The 22,500-nt window shown below is 43.2% G+C and overlaps 1 protein-coding gene across 1 annotated transcript in view; it reads left to right on the forward strand.

Annotated features, from left to right (window-relative positions):
- Positions 1-22,500, forward strand: part of LOC123486601 (lethal(2) giant larvae protein homolog 1-like) — an 89,862-nt gene that overhangs the window by 10,989 nt on the left and 56,373 nt on the right. Inside the window, 1 exon segment of the mRNA XM_045217971.1 lies at positions 19,804-19,885. Within this exon segment, the coding sequence (XP_045073906.1) occupies positions 19,804-19,885 (82 nt within the window).

Below are 22,500 nucleotides of genomic sequence, written 5' to 3' on the forward strand. Positions count from 1 at the left end.
ATGTAACCACTCCAGCCCAGGACCTCCACATCCGGCTTCTTCACCTGCGGGATCGTCAGAGGGGGTGCTGTGGAGTATTTCTGTCAGTAATAAAGGCCTTTTGTGGGGAAGAACTCATTCTGATTGGCTGGGCATTCTGATTGGCTGCGCCCCTGCCCAGTCATATGAGATCCATAGATTAGGGCCTCATTTATTTAGTTGACTGATTTCCTTATATGAACTGTAACACAGCAAAATCTTTGAACAAAAATATAAACGCAACAATTTCAGTGTGTGTATATATACAGTGTGTGTGTGTGTGTGTGTGTGTGTGTATATATATACTAGGTACCATGGATCTCACTCGGACGTAGTGGCTCGTAGTATTTCCCCTTGCTCCATGTTCCTTGGTGGGTTTCCCTATAAAACAACAATGAAACATTGATGTGAAACTAAATGTTATGTAGGGGGGAACATGTTGTCTCTTTCTGATATGACAGATAGTTTTGTGTTGAATAGCTCTCTAGCTCTCTCTTTCGGTCTCTCAATTCAAATTCAATTCAGTAGACTTCATTGACATTGCCTGTTAAATTAATTCCATATAAGAACAATAGTGACCCGACATCAATAATAGTAGTGGAAATGGGATTAGGTCTGAAAGACATCAATAATAGTAGTGGAAATGGGATTAGGTCTGAAAGACATCAATAATAGTAGTGGAAATGGGATTAGGTCTGAAAGACATCAATAATAGTAGTAGTGGAAATGGGATTAGGTCTGAAAGACATCAATAATAGTAGTAGTGGAAATGGGATTAGGTCTGAAAGACATCAATAATAGTAGTGGAAATGGGATTAGGTCTGAAAGACATCAATAATAATAGTAGTAGTGGAAATGGGATTAGGTCTGAAAGGCATCAATAATAATAGTAGTTGTGGAAATGGGATTAGGTCTGAACGACATCAATATTAATAGTAGTAGTGGAAATGGGATTAGGTCTGGAAGACATCAATATTAATAGTAGTAGTGGAAATGGGATTAGGTCTGAAAGACATCAATATTAATAATAGTAGTAGTGGAAATGGGATTAGGTCTGAAAGACATCAATAATAGTAGTAGTGGAAATGGGATTAGGTCTGAAAGACATCAGTATTAATAATAGTAGTAGTGGAAATGGGATTAGGTCTGAAAGACATCAATAATAGTAGTAGTGGAAATGGGATTAGGTCTGAAAGACATCAATATTAAAAGTAGTAGTGGAAATGGGATTAGGTCTGAAAGACATCAATAATAGTAGTAGTGGAAATGGGATTAGGTCTGAAAGACATCAATAATAATAGTATTGGAAATGGGATTAGGTCTGAAAGACATCAATAATAGTAGTAGTGGAAATGGGATTAGGTCTGAAAGACATCAATATTAAAAGTAGTAGTGGAAATGGGATTAGGTCTGAAAGACATCAATAATAGTAGTAGTGGAAATGGGATTAGGTCTGAAAGACATCAATAATAATAATAGTAGTGGAAATGGGATTAGGTCTGAAAGACATCAATAATAGTAGTAGTGGAAATGGGATTAGGTCTGAAAGACATCAATAATAGTAGTAGTGGAAATGGGATTAGGTCTGAAAGACATCAATAATAGTAGTAGTGGAAATGGGATTAGGTCTGAAAGACATCAATAATAGTAGTGGAAATGGGATTAGGTCTGAAAGACATCAATAATAGTAGTAGTGGAAATGGGATTAGGTCTGAAAGACATCAATAATAGTAGTAGTGGAAATGGGATTAGGTCTGAAAGACATCAATAATAGTAGTGGAAATGGGATTAGGTCTGAAAGACATCAATAATAATAGTAGTGGAAATGGGATTAGGTCTGAAAGACATCAATAATAGTAGTGGAAATGGGATTAGGTCTGAAAGACATCAATAATAATAGTATTGGAAATGGGATTAGGTCTGAAAGACATCAATATTAATAATAGTAGTAGTGGAAATGGGATTAGGTCTGAAAGACATCAATATTAAAAGTAGTAGTGGAAATGGGATTAGGTCTGAAAGACATCAATAATAATAGTATTGGAAATGGGATTAGGTCTGAAAGACATCAATATTAATAATAGTAGTAGTGGAAATTGGATTAGGTCTGAAAGACATCAATAATAGTAGTAGTGGAAATGGGATTAGGTCTGAAAGACATCAATAATAATAGTAGTGGAAATGGGATTAGGTCTGAAAGACATCAATAATAGTAGTAGTGGAAATGGGATTAGGTCTGAAAGACATCAATAATAGTAGTAGTGGAAATGGGATTAGGTCTGAAAGACATCAATAATAGTAGTAGTGGAAATGGGATTAGGTCTGAAAGACATCAATAATAATAGTAGTGGAAATGGGATTAGGTCGGAAAGACATCAATAATAGTAGTAGTGGAAATGGGATTAGGTCTGAAAGACATCAATATTAAAAGTAGTAGTGGAAATGGGATTAGGTCTGAAAGACATCAATAATAGTAGTAGTGGAAATGGGATTAGGTCTGAAAGACATCAATAATAATAGTAGTGGAAATGGGATTAGGTCTGAAAGACATCAATAATAGTAGTAGTGGAAATGGGATTAGGTCTGAAAGACATCAATAATAGTAGTAGTGGAAATGGGATTAGGTCTGAAAGACATCAATAATAGTAGTGGAAATGGGATTAGGTCTGAAAGACATCAATAATAATAGTAGTGGAAATGGGATTAGGTCTGAAATACATCAATAATAGTAGTGGAAATGGGATTAGGTCTGAAAGACATCAATAATAATAGTATTGGAAATGGGATTAGGTCTGAAAGACATCAATATTAATAATAGTAGTAGTGGAAATGGGATTAGGTCTGAAAGACATCAATATTAAAAGTAGTAGTGGAAATGGGATTAGGTCTGAAAGACATCAATAATAATAGTATTGGAAATGGGATTAGGTCTGAAAGACATCAATATTAATAATAGTAGTAGTGGGAATTGGATTAGGTCTGAAAGACATCAATAATAGTAGTAGTGGAAATGGGATTAGGTCTGAAAGACCTCAATAATAATAGTAGTGGAAATGGGATTAGGTCTGAAAGACATCAATAATAGTAGTAGTGGAAATGGGATTAGGTCTGAAAGACATCAATAATAATAGTATTGGAAATGGGATTAGGTCTGAAAGACATCAATATTAATAATAGTAGTAGTGGAAATGGGATTAGGTCTGAAAGACATCAATAATAGTAGTAGTGGAAATGGGATTAGGTCTGAAAGACATCAATAATAATAGTAGTGGAAATGGGATTAGGTCTGAAAGACATCAATAATAGTAGTAGTGGAAATGGGATTAGGTCTGAAAGACCTCAATAATAATAGTAGTGGAAATGGGATTAGGTCTGAAAGACATCAATAATAGTAGTAGTGGAAATGGGATTAGGTCTGAAAGACATCAATAATAGTAGTAGTGGAAATGGGATCAGGTCTGAAAGACATCAATAATAATAGTATTGGAAATGGGATTAGGTCTGAAAGACATCAATATTAATAGTAGTGGAAATGGGATTAGGTCTGTAAGACATCAATAATAGTAGTGGAAATGGGATTAGGTCTGAAAGACATCAATAATAGTAGTAGTGGTGGAAATGGGATTAGGTCTGAAAGACATGTTAATAGTAGTAGTGGAAATGGGATTAGGTCTGAAAGGCATCAATAATAATAGTAGTGGAAATTGGATTAGGTCTGAAAGGCATCAATATTAATAGTAGTGGAAATGGGATTAGGTCTGAAAGACATCAATAATAGTAGTGGAAATTGGATTAGGTCTGAAAGACATCAATAATAGTAGTGGAAATGGGATTAGGTCTGAAAGACATCAATAATGATAGTAGTAGTGGAAATGGGATTAGGTCTGAAAGACATCAAAATAGTAGTAGTGGAAATGGGATTAGGTCTGAAAGACATCAATAATAATAGTAGTAGTGGAAATGGGATTAGGTCTGAAAGACATCAATAATAATAGTAGTAGTGGAAATGGGATTAGGTCTGAAAGACATCAATAATAATAGTAGTAGTGGAAATGGGATTAGGTCTGAAAGACATCAATAATAATAGTAGTAGTGGAAATGGGATTAGGTCTGAAAGACATCAATAATAGTAGTAGTGGAAATGGGATTAGGTCTGAAAGACATCAATAATAGTAGTGGAAATTGGATTAGGTCTGAAAGACATCAATAATAGTAGTGGAAATGGGATTAGGTCTGAAAGACATCAATAATGATAGTAGTAGTGGAAATGGGATTAGGTCTGAAAGACATCAATAATAATAGTAGTGGAAATGGGATTAGGTCTGAAAGACATCAATAATAATAGTAGTAGTGGAAATGGGATTAGGTCTGAAAGACATCAATAATAATAGTAGTAGTGGAAATGGGATTAGGTCTGAAAGACATCAATAATAGTAGTAGTGGTGGAAATGGGATTAGGTCTGAAAGACATCAATAATAATAGTAGTGGAAATGGGATTAGGTCTGAAAGACATCAATAATAATAGTAGTGGAAATGGGATTAGGTCTGAAAGACATCAATAATAGTAGTAGTGGTGGAAATGGGATTAGGTCTGAAAGACATCAATAATAGTAGTAGTGGTGGAAATGGGATTAGGTCTGAAAGACATCAATAATAGTAGTAGTGGAAATGGGATTAGGTCTGAAAGACATCAATAATAGTAGTAGTGGTGGAAATGGGATTAGGTCTGAAAGACAACAATAATAATAGTAGTGGAAATGGGATTAGGTCTGAAAGACATCAATAATAATAGTAGTGGAAATGGGATTAGGTCTGAAAGACATCAATAATAATAGTAGTGGAAATGGGATTAGGTCTGAAAGACATCAATAATAATAGTAGTGGAAATGGGATTAGGTCTGAAAGACATCAATAATAATAGTAGTAGTGGAAATGGGATTAGGTCTGAAAGACATCAATAATAGTAGTAGTGGAAATGGGATCAGGTCTGAAAGACATCAATAATAATAGTATTGGAAATGGGATTAGGTCTGAAAGACATCAATATTAATAGTAGTGGAAATGGGATTAGGTCTGTAAGACATCAATAATAGTAGTGGAAATGGGATTAGGTCTGAAAGACATCAATAATAGTAGTAGTGGTGGAAATGGGATTAGGTCTGAAAGACATGTTAATAGTAGTAGTGGAAATGGGATTAGGTCTGAAAGGCATCAATAATAATAGTAGTGGAAATTGGATTAGGTCTGAAAGGCATCAATATTAATAGTAGTGGAAATGGGATTAGGTCTGAAAGACATCAATAATAGTAGTGGAAATTGGATTAGGTCTGAAAGACATCAATAATAGTAGTGGAAATGGGATTAGGTCTGAAAGACATCAATAATGATAGTAGTAGTGGAAATGGGATTAGGTCTGAAAGACATCAATAATAATAGTAGTGGAAATGGGATTAGGTCTGAAAGACATCAATAATAATAGTAGTAGTGGAAATGGGATTAGGTCTGAAAGACATCAATAATAATAGTAGTAGTGGAAATGGGATTAGGTCTGAAAGACATCAATAATAATAGTAGTAGTGGAAATGGGATTAGGTCTGAAAGACATCAATAATAGTAGTAGTGGAAATGGGATTAGGTCTGAAAGACATCAATAATAGTAGTGGAAATTGGATTAGGTCTGAAAGACATCAATAATAGTAGTGGAAATGGGATTAGGTCTGAAAGACATCAATAATGATAGTAGTAGTGGAAATGGGATTAGGTCTGAAAGACATCAATAATAGTAGTGGAAATGGGATTAGGTCTGAAAGACATCAATAATGATAGTAGTAGTGGAAATGGGATTAGGTCTGAAAGACATCAATAATAATAGTAGTAGTGGAAATGGGATTAGGTCTGAAAGACATCAATAATGATAGTAGTAGTGGAAATGGGATTAGGTCTGAAAGACATCAATAATAATAGTAGTAGTGGAAATGGGATTAGGTCTGAAAGGCATCAATAATAATAGTAGTAGTGGAAATGGGATTAGGTCTGAAAGACATCAATAATAATAGTAGTAGTGGAAATGGGATTAGGTCTGAAAGACATCAATAATAATAGTAGTAGTGGAAATGGGATTAGGTCTGAAAGGCATCAATAATAATAGTAGTAGTGGAAATGGGATTAGGTCTGAAAGACATCAATAATAATAGTAGTAGTGGAAATGGGATTAGGTCTGAAAGACATCAATAATAATAGTAGTAGTGGAAATGGGATTAGGTCTGAGTATTTGTCACAGTGTAATAGGAAATGCAGCCCTCTCTCTCCCCCTCTATCTCCCCTCTCCATCTCTTGCACTCTCTCTCTATTTATGAAGACAGGATTGTGTGTGTGTTGTCTTGGGGATATGGGGGAGTCTTTCTCCCTTCATGGAATGCATGTTTTCCCTCCCTGGGTTACCCCTTTGTTTCCGGGTCTTGTCTGAAAGGCCCCCCCTCTCCCCTCCGCTACAGGAGCAGGCAGAGAGAGACTGGAGCTGCAGAGCTGAACAGAACCAGGACTGGGCTGGCTCAGGATACCGTGTTGCATTACCACTGGACCAGGATCTCTCTGTTAGAACCAGGACTGGGCTACATAGGGCTACTATGTCTGTCTGTTTGTTATCAGTACTCTGACATCAGGCAAATATTTACTCTACGGATGGCAGTCTCTTTCAACTCCTCTAGTAGACCTTGTTCTGTGGCTGTGTTCCCATACTCTAATACAGATTCCTCCTGGGGCGGTGTCCCCATACTCTAATACAGATTCCTCCTGGGGCTGTGTCCCCATACTCTAATACAGATTCCTCCTGGGGCGGTGTCCCCATACTCTAATACAGATTCCTCCTGGGGCCGTGTCCCCATACTCTAATACAGATTCCTCCTGGGGATGTGTCCCCACACTCTAATACAGATTCCTTATCTACCATCTGGCTTCCTGTTCTGTAGGTTCTGGGTTCTGTGCTAGAACGTTTTCTCTTTTGGAGTGCTAGAATGTGTTCTGTGTTCCCTTTTTTTAGAACTTTTGAGTTGTGGAGTTCTCTCTGTGTATCTGATGAAACCCAGCTGAAGAAACAGAGACGCCGATTCGTCCTCTAATAAGTCCTTCCTCTGTTTGTCTCTCCCTCCCTCCCTCCTGCCCTCTATTTCTCTCTCTCTCTCTCTTCTCTCATTAGTATTCTAACGGGGCATCATGGACTCAAAAAGAGGAGCTTTAAATCAAGCCTCTCCCTTTTTACTCCCTCTCCACCCTTCTCTTATCACTCCTCTCTCTCTCCACCTCTCCCTCTCCAACTCTCTCTCTCTCCACCCTTCTCTTATCACTCCTCTCTCTCTCCACCTCTCCCTCTCCAACTCTCTCTCTCTCCACCCTTCTCTTATCACTCCTCTCTCTCTCCACCTCTCCCTCTCCACCTCTCTCTCTCCACCTCTCCCTCTCCAACTCTCTCCCTCTCCACCCTTCTCTTATCACTCCTCTCTCTCTCCACCTCTCTCTCTCCACCTCTCCCTCTCCAACTCTCTCCCTCTCCACCCTTCTCTTATCACTCCTCTCTCTCTCCACCTCTCCCTCTCCAACTCTCTCCCTCTCCACCTTTCTCTTATCACTCCTCTCTCTCTCCACCTCTCTCTCTCCACCTCTCCCTCTCCAACTCTCTCTCTCTCCACCCTTCTCTTATCACTCCTCTCTCTCTCCACCTCTCCCTCTCCAACTCTCTCCCTCTCCACCCTTCTCTTATCACTCCTCTCTCTCTCCACCTCTCCCTCTCCAACTCTCTCCCTCTCCACCCTTCTCTTATCACTCCTCTCTCTCTCCACCTCTCCCTCTCCAACTCTCTCCCTCTCCACCCTTCTCTTATCACTCCTCTCTCTCTCCACCTCTCCCTCTCCAACTCTCTCCCTCTCCACCCTTCTCTTATCACTCCTCTCTCTCTCCACCTCTCCCTCTCCAACTCTCTCCCTCTCCACCCTTCTCTTATCACTCCTCTCTCTCTCCACCTCTCCCTCTCCAACTCTCTCCCTCTCCACCCTTCTCTTATCACTCCTCTCTCTCTCCACCTCTCCCTCTCCAACTCTCTCCCTCTCCACCCTTCTCTTATCACTCCTCTCTCTCTCCACCTCTCCCTCTCCAACTCTCTCCCTCTCCACCCTTCTCTTATCACTCCTCTCTCTCTCCACCTCTCCCTCTCCAACTCTCTCCCTCTCCACCCTTCTCTTATCACTCCCTCTCTCTCTCCACCTCTCCCTCTCCAACTCTCTCCCTCTCCACCCTTCTCTTATCACTCCTCTCTCTCTCCACCTCTCCCTCTCCAACTCTCTCCCTCTCCACCCTTCTCTTATCACTCCTCTCTCTCTCCAACTCTCTCCCTCTCCACCCTTCTCTTATCACTCCTCTCTCTCTCCACCTCTCCCTCTCCAACTCTCTCCCTCTCCACCCTTCTCTTATCACTCCTCTCTCTCTCCACCTCTCCCTCTCCAACTCTCTCCCTCTCCACCCTTCTCTTATCACTCCTCTCTCTCTCCACCTCTCCCTCTCTGTCTCTCTCCCTCTCCACCCTTCTCTTATCACTCCTCTCTCTCTCCACCTCTCCCTCTCCAACTCTCTCTCTCTGTCCACCTCTCTCAATTCAATTTCAATTTAAGGTCTTTATTGGCATGGGAAACGTGTGTTAACATTGCCAAAGCAAGTGAAGTAGATAATAAACTAAAGTGAAATCAACAATAAATATTAACAGTAAACATTACACTCAGAAGTTTCAAAAGAATAAAGACATTTCGAATGTCATATTATGTCTATATACAGTGTTGTAACAATGTGCAAATAGTTAAAGTACAAATGGGAAAATAAATAAACATAAATATGGGTTGTATTTACATTGGTGTTTGTTCTTCACTGGTTGCCCTTTTCTTGTGGCAAAAGGTCACAAATATTGCTGCTGTGATGGCACACTGTGGTTTTTCACCCAGTAGATAAGGGAGTTTATCAAAATTGGGTTTGTTTTCGAATTCTTTGTGGGTCGCTGTAATCTGAGGGAAATATGTGTATCTAATATGGTCATACATTTGGCAGGAGGTTAGGAAGTGCAGCTCAGTTTTCTCTCTCTCTCCACCTCTCTCCCTCTCCACCTCTCTCTCTCTCCCTCTCTCTCTCTCCACCTCTCCCTCTCTCTCTCTCCACCTCTCCCTCTCTCTCTCCACCTCTCTCCACCTCTCTCCCTCTCCACCTCTCTCTCTCTCTCTCCCTCTCCACCTCTCTCTCTCTCTCTCTCTACCTCTCTCCCTCTCCACCTCTCTCTCTCTCTCTCTCCCTCTCCACCTCTCTCCTCTCTCTCCACCTCTCTCCCTCTCCACCTCTCTCTCTCTCTCTCCACCTCTCTCTCTCTCTCTCTCTCTCTCTCTCTCTCTCTCTCTCTCCCCCTCTCTCTCTCTCTCTCTCTCTCTCTCTCTCTCTCTCTCTCTCTCTCTCTCTCTCTCTCTCCACCTCCTCTCTCTCTGCTCTCCTTCAGCCCGCCTCTTTCCTCATTCATCACCCCTACTTCACACACCCCTCCTGTTGCTCTGAGCTGAGTAGGCTATTGTTGCAGGATCTGTTAAGAGGGAGGGGCTGCTTGGCCTGACTGAGACAGACTTGAGCCAGAGGCTGGTTGGGTTGATAGATCTGTGTGTGTGTGTGTGTGTGTGTGTGTGTGTGTGTGTGTGTGTGTGAGAGAGATGACTGACTGTACCTCTACTACCTATGTTTGAATTCCCATGGTCCTCTCTGTTCTCCCCCCTTGTTGATCTGTGATGGTGTGAGGTTACCTCTGTCAGTCTGTTTGACTGTTGGTGTAGTGTTGTAGTTTGTGTTTGGAGACGTGTTGTAGTTCTGCTGTAGCTATCTGTCAGTCTGTTTGACTGTTTGTGTGTTTGGAGACTTATTTCCCTCATTTAAAATGCAAATCAATTTATTTTTATTTATTTAATTTATTAATTTATAAAAATTTTGACATTTCTGGATTTTTTTGTTGTTATTCTGTCTCTCACTGTTCAAATAAACCTACCATTAAAATTATAGACAATTAATTTCTTTGTCAGTGGGCAAACTTACAAAATCAGCAGGGGATCAAATACTTTTTTCCCCTCACTGTAGCTAGCTAGCTGTGTGTTATAGTAAGCTAGCTGTCATGTCTTGTGGTATGTAATAGCTAGCTGTGTGTTATAGTAAGCTAGCTGTCATGTGTTATAGCTAGCTGTGTGCTATAGTAAGCTAGCTGTCATGTCTTGTGGTATGTAATAGCTAGCTGTGTGCTATAGTAAGCTAGCTGTCATGTCTTGTGGTATGTAATAGCTAGCTGTGTGTTATAGTAAGCTAGCTGACATGTCTTGTGGTATGTAATAGCTAGCTGTGTGCTATAGTAAGCTAGCTGTCATGTCTTGTGGTATGTAATAGCTAGCTGTGTGCTATAGTAAGCTAGCTGTCATGTCTTGTGGTATGTAATAGCTAGCTGTGTGTTATAGTAAGCTAGCTGTCATGTCTTGTGGTATGTAATAGCTAGCTGTGTGTTATAGTAAGCTAGCTGTCATGTCTTGTGGTATGTAATAGCTAGCTGTGTGCTATAGTAAGCTAGCTGTCATGTCTTGTGGTATGTAATAGCTAGCTGTGTGTTATAGTAAGCTAGCTGTCATGTCTTGTGGTATGTAATAGCTAGCTGTGTGCTATAGTAAGCTAGCTGTCATGTCTTGTGGTATGTTATAGCTAGCTGTGTGCTATAGTAAGCTAGCTGTCATGTCTTGTGGTATGTAATAGCTGGCTGTGTGTTATAGTAAGCTAGCTGTCATGTCTTGTGGTATGTAATAGCTAGCTGTGTGCTATAGTAAGCTAGCTGTCATGTCCTGTGGTATGCTATAGCTAGCTGTGTGTTATAGTAAGCTAGCTGTCATGTCTTGTGGTATGTAATAGCTAGCTGTGTGCTATAGTAAGCTAGCTGTCATGTCTTGTGGTATGTAATAGCTAGCTGTGTGCTATAGTAAGCTAGCTGTCATGCTTGTGGTATGTAATAGCTAGCTGTGTGCTATAGTAAGCTAGCTGTCATGTCTTGTGGTATGTAATAGCTAGCTGTGTGCTATAGTAAGCTAGCTGTCATGTCTTGTGGTATGTAATAGCTAGCTGTGTGCTATAGTAAGCTAGCTGTCATGTCTTGTGGTATGTAATAGCTAGCTGTGTGCTATAGTAAGCTAGCTGTCATGTCTTGTGGTATGTAATAGCTAGCTGTGTGCTATAGTAAGCTAGCTGTCATGTCTTGTGGTATGTTATAGCTAGCTGTGTGTTATAGTAAGCTAGCTGTCATGTCTTGTGGTATGTAATAGCTAGCTGTGTGCTATAGTAAGCTAGCTGTCATGTCTTGTGGTATGTAATAGCTAGCTGTGTGCTATAGTAAGCTAGCTGTCATGTCTTGTGGTATGTAATAGCTAGCTGTGTGCTATAGTAAGCTAGCTGTCATGTCTTGTGGTATGTAATAGCTAGCTGTGTGTTATAGTAAGCTAGCTGTCATGTCTTGTGGTATGTTATAGCTAGCTGTGTGTTATAGTAAGCTAGCTGTCATGTCTTGTGGTATGTAATAGCTAGCTGTGTGTTATAGTAAGCTAGCTGTCATGTCTTGTGGTATGTAATAGCTAGCTGTGTGTTATAGTAAGCTAGCTGTCATGTCTTGTGGTATGTAATAGCTAGCTGTGTGCTATAGTAAGCTAGCTGTCATGTCTTGTGGTATGTAATAGCTAGCTGTGTGTTATAGTAAGCTAGCTGTCATGTCTTGTGGTATGTAATAGCTAGCTGTGTGCTATAGTAAGCTAGCTGTCATGTCTTGTGGTATGTAATAGCTAGCTGTGTGTTATAGTAAGCTAGCTGTCATGTCTTGTGGTATGTAATAGCTAGCTGTGTGTTATAGTAAGCTAGCTGTCATGTCTTATGGTATGTAATAGCTAGCTATGCTGTAAGCTAGTTATCATGTTTGTAGCTGTGTTAGAGTTGGGGTTGGATGTTATAGCTAGCTGTAACTAGCTGTGATGTGCTGGGTATGTTATAGCTAGCTGTGTGTTATAGTAAGCTAGCTGTCATGTCTTGTGGTATGTTATAGCTAGCTGTGTGTGCTATAGTAAGCTAGCTGTCATGTCTTGTGGTATGTAATAGCTAGCTGTGTGTTATAGTAAGCTAGCTGTCATGTCTTGTGGTATGTTATAGCTAGCTGTGTGCTATAGTAAGCTAGCTGTCATGTCTTGTGGTATGTAATAGCTAGCTGTGTGTTATAGTAAGCTAGCTGTCATGTCTTGTGGTTATGTTATAGCTAGCTGTAGATGTAGCTAGGGTTATGTTGTAGCTAGCTGTAGATGTGCTAGGTGTTATGTTGTAGCTAGCTGTGATGTGCTGGTGTTATTGTTGTAGCTAGCTCTAGATGTGCTGGGTTATGTTGTAGCTAGCTCTAGATGTGCTGGTGTTATGTTGTAGCTAGCTGTAGTGTATGTAGCTGGCTGTCATGTTGTAGCTAGCTGTATGTATAGTAAGCTAGCTGTCATGTGTTGTAGCTAGCTCTAGATGTGCTGTGTCTTGTGGTTGTAATAGCTAGCTGTGTGTTATAGTAAGCTAGCTGTCATGTCTTGTGGTATGTTATAGCTAGCTGTGTGTTATAGTAAGCTAGCTGTCATGTCTTGTGGTATGTTATAGCTAGCTGTGTGTTATAGTAAGCTAGCTGTCATGTCTTGTGGTATGTTGTAGCTAGCTGTGTGTTATAGTAGCTAGCTGTCATGTGCTGTGGTATGTTATAGCTAGCTGTGTGTTATAGTAAGCTAGCTGTCATGTCTTGTGGTATGTTATAGCTAGCTGTGTGTTATAGTTGTAGCTAGCTCTAGATGTGCTGGGTTATGTTGCAGCTAGCTCTAGGTGTGCTGGGTTATGTTGTAGCTAGCTCTAGATGTGCTGGGTTATGTTGTAGCTAGCTCTAGATGTGCTGGGTTATGTTGTAGCTAGCTCTAGATGTGCTGGGTTATGTTGTAGCTAGCTCTAGATGTGCTGGGTTATTGTTGTAGCTAGCTCTAGATGTGCTGGGTTATTGTTGTAGCTAGCTCTAGATGTGCTGGGTTATTGTTGTAGCTAGCTCTAGATGTGCTGGGTTATGTTGTAGCTAGCTCTAGATGTGCTGGGTTATGTTGTAGCTAGCTCTAGATGTGCTGGGTTATGTTGTAGCTAGCTCTAGATGTGCTGGGTTATTGTTGTAGCTAGCTCTAGATGTGCTGGGTTATGTTGTAGCTAGCTCTAGATGTGCTGGGTTATGTTGCAGCTAGCTCTAGGTGTGCTGGGTTATGTTGTAGCTAGCTCTAGATGTGCTGGGTTATTGTTGTAGCTAGCTCTAGATGTGCTGGGTTATGTTGTAGCTAGCTCTAGATGTGCTGGGTTATGTTGTAGCTAGCTCTAGATGTGCTGGGTTATTGTTGTAGCTAGCTCTAGATGTGTCAGAGAGTTGAGGACAATGTTGTCTGGTGGTCGTTATTCAGACCGTGAAATCTCTTTTTATCCTCGCTAACGCTTCCCTTACGCATCACTGGACAAATACACAGCCTCACTCCCTGTGTTTGTGTGTCAGAGAGAGAGTTTCAGTAATTATGAGTAAGTTGCTGCAGGCCTCTACACTGTAGGCACAAACACAATGAGGATTCTCTGATCTGGTATATAGACATGGGGCTGAATAGTAGTTAATTCAACAGGTAGATCTGGTATATAGACATGGGGCTGAATAGTAGTTAATTCAACAGGTAGATCTGAGATTCCTTTGTATCACATGTTACCGTCTAGTGCAGTAGGGAGCAAAAGGGGAGAGAGAGGAGGGAGGGACAGAGAGGGAGAGAGGAGGGAGGGACAGAGAGGGAGAGAGGGAGGGAGGGAGGGAGAGAGGGAGGGAGAGGGAGGGAGGGAGAGAGGGAGGGAGAGAGAGAGAGAGAGAGGAGAGAGGGAGAGAGGGAGGGACAGAGAGAGAGGGAGGGAGGGACAGAGGGAGAGAGAGAGGGAGGGACAGAGAGAGAGAGGGAGGGACGAGAGAGAGAGAGGGAGGGACAGAGAGAGAGAGAGAGAGAGAGAGAGAGAGAGAGAGAGAGAGAGAGAGAGAGAGAGAGAGAGAGAGACAGAGAGAGAGAGAGAGAGAGAGAGAGAGAGAGAGAGAGAGAGAGAGAGAGAGAGGGAGAGAGAGAGAGAGAGAGAGAGAGAGAGAGAGAGAGAGAGAGGGAGAGAGAGAGAGAGAGAGAGAGAGAGAGAGAGAGAGAGAGAGAGAGAGAGAGAGAGAGAGAGAGAGAGAGAGAGAGAGAGAGAGAGAGAGAGAGAGAGAGAGAGAGAGAGAGAGAGAGAGAGAGAGAGAGAGAGAGAGAGAGAGAGAGAGAGAGAGAGAGAGAGAGCCCCAGAGGAGAGAGAGAGAGAGACAGCTGAGGGTTGGAATATGTCCAGGGAACAGAGAACAGCTGGACTACGCTGTGGTGTGTGTGTGTCCCAGTCCTGTCCTGATTACTCCACAGCTCATTCATCATAAAGACGGAGAGATTTGCTCCCATCTCTGCCTCTCTCCCCACATCCCCTCTCTGTCCCTCTTCTCTCTCTCTGTCCCTCCCTTCTCTCTGTCCTCTCTCTCTCTCTCTCTCTCTCTCTCTCTCTCTCTCTCAATTCAATTTCAATTTAAGGGCTTTATTGACATGGGAAATGTATGTTGACGTTGCCAAAGCAAGTGAAGTAGATAGTAAACTAAAGTGAAATAAACAATAAATATTAACAGTAAACATTACACTCAGAAGTTCCAAAAGAATAAAGACATTTCAAATGTCATATTATGTCTATATACAGTGTTGTAACAATGTGCAAATAGTTAAAGTACAAATGGGAAAATAAATCAACATAAATATGGGTTGTATTTACATTGGTGTTTGTTCTTCACTGGTTGCCCTTTTCTTGTGGCAACAGGTCACAAATCTTGCAGCTGTGATGGCGCACTGTGGTTTTTCACCCAATAGATAAGGGAGTTTATCAAAATTGGATTTGTTTTCAAATTCTTTGTGGGTCGCTGTAATCTGAGGGAAATATGTCTCTCTAATATGGTCATACATTTGGCAGGAGGTTAGGAAGTGCAGCTCAGTTTCCACCTCATTTTGTGGGCAGTGTGCACATAGCCTGTCTTCTCTTGAGAGCCAGGTCTGCCTACGGCGGCCTTTCTCAATAGCAAGGCTATGCTCACTGAGTCTGTACATAGTCAAAGCTTTCCTTAAGTTTGGGTCAGTCACAGTGGTCAGGTATTCTGCCACTGTGTACTCTCTGTTTAGGGCCAAATAGCATTCTAGTTTGCTCTGTTTTTTTGTTAATTCTTTCCAATGTGTCAAGTAATTCTCTTTTTTATTTTCTCATGATTTGGTTGGGTCTAATTGTGTTGCTGTCCTGGGGCTCTGTGGGTCTGTTTGTGTTTGTGAACAGAGCCCCAGGACCAGCTTACTTAGGGGCTCTTCTCCAGGTTAATCTATCTGTAGGTGATGGCTTTGTTATGGAAGGTTTGGGAATCGCTTCCTTTTAAGTGGTTATAGAATTTAACGGCTCTTTTCTGGATTTTGAAAATTAGCGGGTATCGGCCTAATTCTGCTCTGCATGCATTATTTGGTGCTTTTCGTTGTACACGGAGGATATTTTTGCAGAATTCTATCTCTCTCCACCTCTACCTCTGTCTCTCTCTCTCTCTCTCTCATCTCTCTCTCTCTCTCTCTCTCCATCTCTACCTCTCTATCTCTGTCTCTTCATCTCTACCTCTGTCTCTCTCTCCACCTCTACCTCTATCTCTCTCTCCACCTCTACCTCTCTCTCTCTCTCCACCTCTACCTCTGTCTCTCTCTCCATCTCTACCTCTGTCTCTCTCCACCTCTACCTCTGTCTCTCTCCACCTCTACCTCTCTCTCTCTCTCCACCTCTACCTCTCTCTCTCTCTCCACCTCTACCTCTGTCTCTCTCTCCATCTCTACCTCTGTCTCTCTCCACCTCTACCTCTGTCTCTCTCCACCTCTACCTCTATCTCTCTCTCCACCTCTACCTCTCTCTCTCTCTCCACCTCTACCTCTGTCTCTCTCTCCACCTCTACCTCTCTCTCTCTCTCCACCTCTACCTCTGTCTCTCTCTCCATCTCTACCTCTGTCTCTCTCCACCTCTACCTCTGTCTCTCTCTCTACCTCTACCTCTCTCTCTCTCTCCACCTCTACCTCTGTCTCTCTCTCCACATCTACCTCTCTCTCCATCTCTACCTCTCTCTCTCTCTCCACCTCTACCTCTGTCTCTCTCTCCACCTCTACCTCTGTCTCTCTCTCCACCTCTACCTCTGTCTCTCTCTCCACCTCTACCTCTGTCTCTCTCCATCTCTACCTCTGTCTCTCTCTCCATCTCCACCTCTGTCTCTCTCTCTCTCACTCTCTCTTTCTTTATATCTCTCCATCTCTACCTCTGTCTCTCTCTCCACCTCTGTCTCTCTCTCCACCTCTACCTCTCTCTCTCTCCATCTCTACCTCTCTCTCTCTCCATCTCTACCTCTGTCTCTCTCTCCATCTCTACCTCTCTCTCTCTCTCCATCTCTATCTCTGTCTCTCTCCATCTCTACCTCTGTCTCTCTCTCTCTCTCCACCTCTCTCTCTCTCTCTCTCTCTCACCTCTCTCTCTCTCTCTCTCCATCTCTACCTCTGTCTCTCCATCTCTACCTCTGTCTCTCTCTCCATCTCTACCTCCGTCTCTCTCTCCATCTCTACCTCCGTCTCTCTCTCCATCTCTCTCTCTCCATCTCTACCTCTCTCTCTCTCCATCTCTACCTCTGTCTCTCTCTCCATCTCTCTCCTGTCTGTTATTATGATCAGAACCTGGAGACAGGATGTGATGTCACTCAGGAATGCCAGTTAACTCTGTGTGATACACCAGTGTGTGTGTGGAATAGTAGTTTTTAATAGTGTTACTGTAGTATGGCATCTCTAGTGTGTTTAATCATCTCTGTTATTACCTGGTACACCTCTGGCCTGCTGGCATCTCTAGTGTGTTTAATCATCTCTGTTGCTGCTGTGTATAGATGGGAGGATTCCTACACTATTTAGAGATGGGAGGATTCCTACACTATTTAGAGATTGGAGGATTCCTACACTATTTAGAGATGGGAGGATTCCTACACTAGTTAGAGATGGGAGGATTCCTACACTATTTAAGGATGGGAGGATTCCTACACTATTTAGAGATGGGAGGATTCCTACACTATGTAGAGATGGGAGGATTCCTACACTATGTAGAGATGGGAGGATTCCTACACTATTTAGAGATGGGAGGATTCCTACACTATTTAGAGATGGGAGGATTCCTACACTATGTAGAGATGGGAGGATTCCTACACTATGTAGAGATGGGAGGATTCCTACACTATTTAGAGATGGGAGGATTCCTACACTATTTAGAGATGGGAGGATTCCTACACTATTTAGAGATGGGAGGATTCCTACACTATGTAGAGATGGGAGGATTCCTACACTATGTAGAGATGGGAGGATTCCTACACTAGTTAGAGATGGGAGGATTCCTACACTATTTAAGGATGGGAGGATTCCTACACTATTTAGAGATGGGAGGATTCCTACACTATTTAGAGATGGGAGGATTCCTACACTATTTAGAGATGGGAGGATTCCTACACTAGTTAGAGATGGGAGGATTCCTACACTATTTAAGGATGGGAGGATTCCTACACTATTTAGAGATGGGAGGATTCCTACACTATGTAGAGATGGGAGGATTCCTACACTATGTAGAGATGGGAGGATTCCTACACTATGTAGAGATGGGAGGATTCCTACACTATGTAGAGATGGGAGGATTCCTACACTATGTAGAGATGGGAGGATTCCTACACTATTTAAGGATGGGAGGATTCCTACACTATTTAGAGATGGGAGGATTCCTACACTATTTAGAGATGGGAGGATTCCTACACTATGTAGAGATGGGAGGATTCCTACACTATGTAGAGATGGGAGGATTCCTACACTATGTAGAGATGGGAGGATTCCTACACTATGTAGAGATGGGAGGATTCCTACACTATGTAGAGATGGGAGGATTCCTACACTATGTAGAGATGGGAGGATTCCTACACTATGTAGAGATGGGAGGATTCCTACACTATGTAGAGATGGGAGGATTCCTACACTATTTAAGGATGGGAGGATTCCTCCACTATGTAGAGATGGGAGGATTCCTACACTATTTAAGGATGGGAGGATTCCTACACTATGTAGAGATGGGAGGATTCCTACACTATGTAGAGATGGGAGGATTCCTACACTATGTAGAGATGGGAGGATTCCTACACTATGTAGAGATGGGAGGATTCCTACACTATGTAGAGATGGGAGGATTCCTCCACTATGTAGAGATGGGAGGATTCCTACACTATTTAGAGATGGGAGGATTCCTCCACTATGTAGAGATGGGAGGATTCCTACACTATGTAGAGATGGGAGGATTCCTCCACTATGTAGAGATGGGAGGATTCCTCCACTATGTAGAGATGGGAGGATTCCTACACTATGTAGAGATGGGAGGATTCCTCCACTATGTAGAGATGGGAGGATTCCTACACTATTTAGAGATGGGAGGATTCCTACACTATGTAGAGATGGGAGGATTCCTACACTATGTAGAGATGGGAGGATTCCTACACTATGTAGAGATGGGAGGATTCCTACACTATGTAGAGATGGGAGGATTCCTACACTATTTAAGGATGGGAGGATTCCTACACTATTTAGAGATGGGAGGATTCCTACACTATTTAGAGATGGGAGGATTCCTCCACTATGTAGAGATGGGAGGATTCCTACACTATGTAGAGATGGGAGGATTCCTCCACTATGTAGAGATGGGAGGATTCCTCCACTATGTAGAGATGGGAGGATTCCTACACTATGTAGAGATGGGAGGATTCCTACACTATGTAGAGATGGGAGGATTCCTACACTATTTAGAGATGGGAGGATTCCTACACTATGTAGAGATGGGAGGATTCCTACACTATGTAGAGATGGGAGGATTCCTACACTATGTAGAGATGGGAGGATTCCTACACTATTTAAGGATGGGAGGATTCCTCCACTATGTAGAGATGGGAGGATTCCTACACTATTTAAGGATGACTGTCCATTTTTCACACACACACACACACTGCTGCTGTGTCATCCGGGTGTTTAATTATAGTAGACTAGTTGTTATAGCTGCTGGTTTAAACACCAAATAAACTACGCTTAACACCTGCTCACTCTTCAAATCTCCTTCTCCTCTCCTCTCTCTCTCTCTCTCTCTCTCTCTCTCTCTCTCTCTCTCTCTGTCTCTCTCTCCCCCCTCTCCTCTCTCCCCTCTCCTCTCTCTCTCTCTCTCTCCCCTCTCTCTCTCTCTCTCTCTCTCTCTCTCTCTCTCTCTCTCTCTCTCTCTCTCTCTCTCTCCCCTCTCTCTCTCTCTCTCTCTCTCTCTCTCTTCCTCTCTCCTCTCTCTCTCTCTCTCTCTCTCCTCTCTCTCTCTCTCTCCCTCTCCTCTCTCTCCTCTCTCCTCTCTCTCTCCTCTCTCTCTCTCTCTCCCTCTCTCCCTTCTCTCTCTCTCTCCTCTCTCTCTCTCTCTCCTCTCTGTCTCTGTGGAAGTGTGTATATAGCTGTATATATATATACAGTAGCTGTGTGTTGTATTCCTTGACTCTTCTCTGTTAGTTATGGCGCTCCAGGGGTGGAGTTTACAGGACTACACAGAGACACTGCAGTCGTAGCACAGATACACTTCCTCCAAGGACAGGTAAGACTGTGAGGTCACTTCCTGTAGGACAGGTAAGGCTGTGAGGTCACTGCCTGTAGGACAGGTAAGGCTATGAGGTCACTTCCTCCAAGGACGGGTAAGACTGTGAGGTCACTTCCTCCAAGGACGGGTAAGACTGTGAGTTCACATCCTGTAGGTCAGGTAAGACTGAGTTCACTTCCTGTAGGTCAGGTAAGACTGAGTTCACTTCTTCTACAGATATGCTGAGATGAGGAGGTCCTAGATGACAGTTTTGTTCCCATTTGAGAGATCTGGGATTTCTCCAGAATTTCAGCCAATATTTAGGTCAGGGATGGGCAACTAGTGGCCGGCCCGCTGCCCTCTTTTTGGAGGCCCGCGGATCAATTTACTTTCAAACAAAAAAAATTCTCTCCGCCTCCAAGACTGGGACCAGTAAAATGTTTTGTGGGAGGGGTGGGGGCAACCAAATCTGGCTTAACGCCACCAAAAGGCTTCTGGTATAATGCAGTTAGTCAGTCCCTCCACTTGTTTTGTTAGATCTGTGGCCTAAAATGCTTGATTTTGCTCCAGCAATTGTGACATTTTCCATGACAATATGCGATGATTTTGTCCAATTTGTCATGAAAATCCGCAGAGGGGAAAAGTTTGTTGGCGCGGTTTGATTGAACCATATTATGCAGTAAATTTGTATTTATTATGGATCCCCATTAGTTCCTGCCAAGGCAGCAGCTACTCTTCCTGGGGTTTATTAGGGATCCCCATTAGTTCCTGCCAAGGCAGCGGCTACTCTTCCTGGGGGTTATTATGGATCCCCATTAGTTCCTGCCAAGGCTGCAGCTACTCTTCCTGGGGTTTATTATGGATCCCCATTAGTTCCTGCCAAGGCAGCGGCTACTCTTCCTGGGGTTTATTATGGATCCCCATTAGTTCCTGTCAAGGCAGCAGCTCTCTTCCTGGGGTTTATTATGGATCCCCATTAGTTCCTGCCAAGGCAGCAGCTACTCTTCCTGGGGTTTATTATGGATCCCCATTAGTTCCTGCCAAGGCAGCGGCTACTCTTCCTGGGGTTTATTATGGATCCCCATTAGTTCCTGCCAAGGCAGCAGCTACTCTTCCTGGGGTTTATTACGGATCCCCATTAGTTCCTGCCAAGGCAGCGGCTACTCTTCCTGGGGTTTATTACGGATCCCCATTAGTTCCTGCCAAGGCAGCGGCTACTCTTCCTGGGGTTTATTATGGATCCCCATTAGTTCCTGCCAAGGCAGCAGCTACTCTTCCTGGGGTTTATTATGGATCCCCATTAGTTCCTGCCAAGGCAGCGGCTACTCTTCCTGGGGTTTATTATGGATCCCCATTAGTTCCTGCCAAGGCAGCGGCTACTCTTCCTGGGGTTTATTACGGATCCCCATTAGTTCCTGCCAAGGCAGCGGCTACTCTTCCTGGGGTTTATTACGGATCCCCATTAGTTCCTGCCAAGGCAGCGGCTACTCTTCCTGGGGTTTATTACGGATCCCCATTAGTTCCTGCCAAGGCAGCGGCTACTCTTCCTGGGGTTTATTACGGATCCCCATTAGTTCCTGCCAAGGCAGCGGCTACTCTTCCTGGGGTTTATTACGGATCCCCATTAGTTACTGTCAAGGCAGCGGCTACTCTTCCTGGGGTGTATTACGGATCCCCATTAGTTCCTGCCAAGGCAGCGGCTACTCTTCCTGGGGTTTATTATGGATCCCCATTAGTTCCTGCCAAGGCGGCGGCTACTCTTCCTGGGGTTTATTATGGATCCCCATTAGTTTCTGCCAAGGCGGCGGCTACTCTTCCTGGGGTGTATTACGGATCCCCATTAGTTCCTGCCAAGGCGGCGGCTACTCTTCCTGGGGTTTATTATGGATCCCCATTAGTTCCTGCCAAGGCGGCGGCTACTCTTCCTGGGGTTTATTATGGATCCCCATTAGTTCCTGCCAAGGCAGCAGCTACTCTTCCTGGGGTTTATTATGGATCCCCATTAGTTCCTGCCAAGGCAGCAGCTACTCTTCCTGGGGTTTATTATGGATCCCCATTAGTTCCTGCCAAGGCGGCGGCTACTCTCCCTGGGGTTAATTATGGATCCCCATTAGTTCCTGCCAAGGCGGCAGCTACTCTTCCTGGGGTTTATTATGGATCCCTATTAGTTCCTGCCAAGGCGGCAGCTACTCTTCCTGGGGTTTATTATGGATCCCCATTAGTTCCTGCCAAGGCGGCGGCTACTCTCCCTGGGGTTTATTATGGATCCCCATTAGTTCCTGCCAAGGCGGCGGCTACTCTCCCTGGGGTTTATTATGGATCCCCATTAGTTCCTGCCAAGGCAGCGGCTACTCTTCCTGGGGTTTATTATGGATCCCCTTTAGTTCCTGCCAAGGCAGCGGCTACTCTTCCTGGGGTTTATTATGGATCCCCATTAGTTCCTGCCAAGGCAGCGGCTACTCTTCCTGGGGTTTATTATGGATCCCCATTAGTTCCTGCCAAGGCAGCGGCTACTCTTCCTGGGGTTTATTATGGATCCCCATTAGTTCCTGCCAAGGCAGCGGCTACTCTTCCTGGGGTTTATTATGGATCCCCATTAGTTCCTGCCAAGGCAGCGGCTACTCTTCCTGGGG

This window comes from Coregonus clupeaformis, unplaced genomic scaffold (assembly GCF_020615455.1).
Source record: "Coregonus clupeaformis isolate EN_2021a unplaced genomic scaffold, ASM2061545v1 scaf1295, whole genome shotgun sequence".
Taxonomy (NCBI): Eukaryota; Metazoa; Chordata; class Actinopteri; order Salmoniformes; family Salmonidae; genus Coregonus; species Coregonus clupeaformis.